The sequence below is a fragment of the Electrophorus electricus genome, chromosome 6, assembly GCF_041902795.1.
Source record: "Electrophorus electricus isolate QZ-2024a chromosome 6, ASM4190279v1, whole genome shotgun sequence".
NCBI classification, from domain to species: domain Eukaryota; kingdom Metazoa; phylum Chordata; class Actinopteri; order Gymnotiformes; family Gymnotidae; genus Electrophorus; species Electrophorus electricus.
The window spans coordinates 1,747,501-1,752,500 of NC_137502.1; the positions used below are offsets into that span (position 1 = coordinate 1,747,501).

At 42.9% G+C, this 5,000-nt stretch overlaps 1 protein-coding gene and 1 long non-coding RNA gene across 3 annotated transcripts in view; one reads left to right on the forward strand and one right to left on the reverse strand.

Annotated features, from left to right (window-relative positions):
- The window catches only part of LOC145658586 (uncharacterized), a 1,896-nt gene extending 1,243 nt beyond the window's left edge, over positions 1 to 653 (forward strand). The window contains exons 2-3 of the long non-coding RNA XR_014124193.1: positions 1 to 118; positions 336 to 653. The exon at positions 1 to 118 is cut by the window's left edge and continues 82 nt beyond it. This is a non-coding gene — a long non-coding RNA (uncharacterized LOC145658586). The remainder of the gene's footprint in view (positions 119 to 335) is intronic.
- Positions 1 to 4,855, reverse strand: part of mlc1 (modulator of VRAC current 1) — a 9,300-nt gene extending 4,445 nt beyond the window's left edge. Inside the window, exons 1-8 of one of the 2 annotated variants that reach the window (XM_027024142.3) lie at positions 4,692 to 4,855; positions 3,150 to 3,450; positions 2,885 to 2,974; positions 2,674 to 2,727; positions 2,480 to 2,581; positions 664 to 765; positions 345 to 407; positions 1 to 51 (exon numbers count right to left, since the gene is read on the reverse strand). The exon at positions 1 to 51 is cut by the window's left edge and continues 66 nt beyond it. In XM_027024142.3, the coding sequence (XP_026879943.2) occupies positions 1 to 51; positions 345 to 407; positions 664 to 765; positions 2,480 to 2,581; positions 2,674 to 2,727; positions 2,885 to 2,974; positions 3,150 to 3,383 (696 nt within the window). In that variant the 5' untranslated portion in view covers positions 3,384 to 3,450; positions 4,692 to 4,855. The remainder of the gene's footprint in view (positions 52 to 344; positions 408 to 663; positions 766 to 2,479; positions 2,582 to 2,673; positions 2,728 to 2,884; positions 2,975 to 3,149; positions 3,451 to 4,691) is intronic. The other variant, XM_027024141.3, reaches the window with a different exon arrangement.
- Between the last annotated feature and the right edge of the window lie 145 nt (positions 4,856 to 5,000).

A 5,000-nucleotide genomic window follows, 5' to 3' on the forward strand; every position in this document is an offset into this window, starting at 1 on the left:
AGCGATGATCCCTCCCAAAACTGCAGCGATCCCGACGATCATCTCGATGACCTGCAGACCACAGCATCCAGAGCCGAGATCAGTGCCCTGTTCTCCACACCCACAGTGTCTGTATCAGGTATGACTAAAGCCATGTTGATAGCTTTTTCTTATCATCTTGTGGTCAATGTGACAATAGATTTCCTTTTATGTCTACATAATATCCATTCTAGACCCTATTTAACAATCATTGTCTTTCCAAACAATCTCTCTCTATTTCCTTATTTTCACCCCATCCATCTCTGTCTGTTTCTCTCTGTCTTGTCTCCCTCTCTCCCTCCCTCTTTCCCTCTTAGCTGACTCACAGCATAGGCCTTGAGAAGACGCGTGGGGAACACAGCAACGGTTGCAGCGCCATCATAAACTGGCTGAACAAAAGAAAAGGCATGATGATGGAAGCGAGAGAGGCACCATCTTTAAGAGAGCGCTAGGAGAAAGGAAATAAGGCATGTCTGAAACCAGCGCAATCACTTCAGTCTCACGGCATACAGAAACAACTCACAGAGAGAATAACGCGCGAACGTTGTAGGAGCTGCAAGAACACACACACACACAAACCCACACATACATACACACACTTACATACACACATGCACTGACAGAACCTCACAGATACACACAGACCTTGGTGTGGCTACAGCAATCCTCCACAGAGCGAGCTGATAGGATAACAGTGCTGGCCATGAGTACTTCCAGTAGAATGAGCAGGAGCAAGTTAAAGTTGATCTAACCACAAGAACAAACACTGTTACTGCCTCCATATATACAGCACTGCTCTGCTACATATACACACTACTGCTCTGTTACATATATACAATACTGCTCTAAGTGTTACATATATACAGCACTGCTCTGCTACATATACACACTACTGCTCTGTTACATATATACAATACTGCTCTAAGTGTTACATATATACAGCACTGCTCTGTTACATATACACACTACTGCTCTGTTACATATATACAATACTGCTCTAAGTGTTACATATATACAGCACTGCTCTGTTACATATACACTCTACTGCTCTGTTACATATATACAATACTGCTCTAAGTGTTACATATATACAGCACTGCTCTGTTACATATACACACTACTGCTCTGTTATATATATACAATACTGCTCTAAGTGTTACATATATACAGCACTGCTCTGTTACATATACACACTACTGCTCTGTTACATATATACAATACTGCTCTAAGTGTTACATATATACAGCACTGCTCTGCTACATATACACACTACTGCTCTGTTACATATATACAATACTGCTCTAAGTGTTACATATATACAGCACTGCTCTGTTACATATACACTCTACTGCTCTGTTACATATATACAATACTGCTCTAAGTGTTACATATATACAGCACTGCTCTGTTACATATACACTCTACTGCTCTGTTACATATATACAGTACTGCTCTAAGTGTTACATATATACAGCACTGCTCTGTTACATATACACACTACTGCTCTGTTACATATATACAGTACTGCTCTAAGTGTTACATATATACAGCACTGCTCTGTTACATATACACTCTACTGCTCTGTTACATATATACAGTACTGCTCTAAGTGTTACATATATACAGCACTGCTCTGTTACATATACACACTACTGCTCTGTTACATATATACAGTACTGCTCTAAGTGGTACATATATACAGCACTGCTCTGTTTCATATACACTCTACTGCTCTGTTACATATATACAGTACCGCTCTAAGTGTTACATATATACAGCACTGCTCTGTTACATATACACACTACTGCTCTGTTACATATATACAGTACCGCTCTAAGTGTTACATATATACAGCACTGCTCTGTTACATATACACACTACTGCTCTGTTACATATATACAGTACCGCTCTAAGTGTTACATATATACAGCACTGCTCTGTTACATATACACACTACTGCTCTGTTACATATATACAGCACTGTGGAAAAGTCTAAGGTCACCCAAATATAGATATTATATATTATATTGAGTCATTTCTCAACAGTCAGTGTTTATTTCCTCTAGAAACAAGGGTGGGCCGCTTCTTCCCATGTTTTGGTGTTTTTTGGTGATTCTATGCAGGGTCTTTTAGTTTTCACTGTTTCAGTGTGTTTCAAGCAAGTCCAACCTTCAGGAAAGATTTGGAAAGCAAATCTGTTTTTCTAAAAATCTCACAATGATATCAAAACAGTTTGGGGAATAAACAAAACATCTTGTTATTTTTTTCTGTATTAATATTTTTCTGCATTAGCATTTTGTTTTTTGGTGTTTTACATATAAATTAGCATATACTATTAAATTATTTCAATTAATTCATCATTTCCTGGGAGTCCTTAAACATTTCCACAGCACTGAAATGTTTCAGACGTGCAGCTGTGAACACTGTCATCTGAGCGGATGTGACGTGGTGACACACTCACGTTGACGGCCGAGGGAGTTAGAGCCAGTTTACAGCCGAACCATACCAGACACGTGGTCGTCACGGCAAATGTAGCAACATAGACCAGCTGAAAATCAGACACCTAGCAGGAGCGGCATGAACAGCAGACTTTGCGTCACGGACCACGACTGCTAGTAGAAGAGCAAAGAGGCTGGATAAGAACAGCGCACTTACTGCGATGCGCCAGCGCATGGCAATGGAGAAGCTGGCCACGGCTGCAGGCACACTCTGCCAAACCAACACCGTCAGCAGGATTGAGCAGCCAGAGAGAGGCATGATACAACAAACAGGGAGACCTTAGGATTAGGGTGCAGACATCTGACAGCAGGGAAGATCGGTGCTTCTAACTGCAGGCAAACACACACACACACACACACACACTCACCGAGCCGGCAGCACAGCGCAGGTAGTCCATGGCGACAGGAAAAACATTCCCCAGGTAGAGTGAGAAGCCAGCTGTGATCAGGAGACTGCACTGATAATTACACACACACACACACACACACACACACACACACACACACACACACACACACACACACACACACACACACACACGCCAGCACAGAGATTGACAGGTGGCATTAACTCCATTGGCTGAGCAGACAGGCTGACATGAGCAGGTGTGATCCAGGGCCGAGTGCCCTCACCCCAATGAGCACACTGTACAGCCAAGCCCGGTAGCTGAAACACGGGTGTAAGGTCTCCACCCGCTCCAGCTCCAAGTCGCTGGCTCTCACATCCACCGTGTAGCTGTCTCGCTCTGCCTGCTCCCTCTCACGCTCCAACCGCCGGCTCAAAGTGCCGCTCCCGCTCCCTCGCTCCAGGGTGGGGATGTGGGTGTAGCTGAACTCCTCCCGGGCGGACACCTCCTCCCGCTGCATCCTGTTCTGGGGATGTGGTGCTCTTCAGACCCCAGCTGAGCATTCAGACGCAGAGAGCTCACGGCTTCTGTGGAGACCCAGAGTCACACGTGGCGTCAGAAGTGGACATGCAACATTTACATTTACATTTACGGCATTTAGCAGACGCTCTTATCCAGAGTGACTTACAAAAGCGCTTTGTCATTTAATCATAGAACATATCCAAGTACAGTACAGTAGGTTAGAATTAAACCAATGAACTAGAATACTGTAGAAATACAGGGATCAGTGCTGATGACTAGAAGTACAAAATACATAAAAGCTCTATAACAGACAACAATCAGTGCAATAAACAATAAGGACGAGAGTTAGTCAACATAGAAGCAGTAAACAATCAAAATCAGTGTAATAAACAATAAGTACTAGAGTTTTAGATAGTCAACATAGGAACAGGGTCAGTGGTCATTTAAATATTCCACAAATAGACGGGTCTTCAGTCTGCGTTTGAAGACTGCAAGGGACTCTGCTGTCCGGACAGCACGTGGAAGTTCGTTCCACTATCTGGGAACCAGGACAGAGAATAATCTCCATGCTTGTCTTCCATAAGACTTGAAGCCTGGTGTTGGAAGTACTGAAGTTACGGATCGGGCTTTGACCATTGACATGTATGGAGGGGTTGGCCCAGTTTTGGCATTCTAGACGAACATTTTTAAATCCGGTTTTAAATCTGATGCGGGCAGCAACTGGAAGCCAATGAAGGGAGTGCAACTGTGGAGTGGCATCTCATATGCAACACAGAATCATTCAGCCTGTTTGAACCCTAAGGCCATCTAGGGGTGATAATCACACACAATCATTGCATAATATATTGCTAGAAACATGAATAACAAGGCTTAATTGGATCAATATATTATTCATAATGTATGTTAATGAAAACTGTTTTAGAAGCACATAATAAGTAAACATGCAACTGAAAATGTAAATACATGGTCAGCTGTACTGTAAAGTTTTACAATGACCCCCTGTGTTATTAACATGAAGGAGCTTCACTCTTTAAATATTTTTTTATTGTTTTTCTACTGTAATCTACTGTAAATAATATTTAACATTTAATTTAAAACACAGCACTACTGTCAAAAAATGTGTCCCACAGTCTGGAATGTGAGAGTAGCCACTCATTAAAGTGCCTCATTAAAATGCCCCATAAGACCAAAACAACCCCAGCTGCCTGCTGTGTCCTGTCCCGCGGGTCGCTGTCCTAATTTTGGATCCATTTCCCTCTGCTCTCGTACCTGTTATGGTCACGTACACTTGTGGGTCAACACTTACCTGCTCAGTCTCCTGTCCTTCAGCCACTTCCTTTTCAAAAGTGCATTCAGCCTGGTTGATTTGCTAGTCCACTGGAAATCTCTCTCTCTCTCTCTCTCTCTCTCGCTCTCTCTCTCTTTGGCACCCTCCTTCTCTCACTTCCTCACTCACATACTAACCCCCACCCCCCGAAACGTTTGGAACTGCTGAAAAGAAAATACAAAAAAGTTGAGTGCCAGTGAGAAACAGGCTGTGAATGACAATGAAGAGAGAGAGAGAGAGAGAGAGAGAGAGAGAGAGAGAGAGAGAGAGAGAGAGAGAGAGATGGGC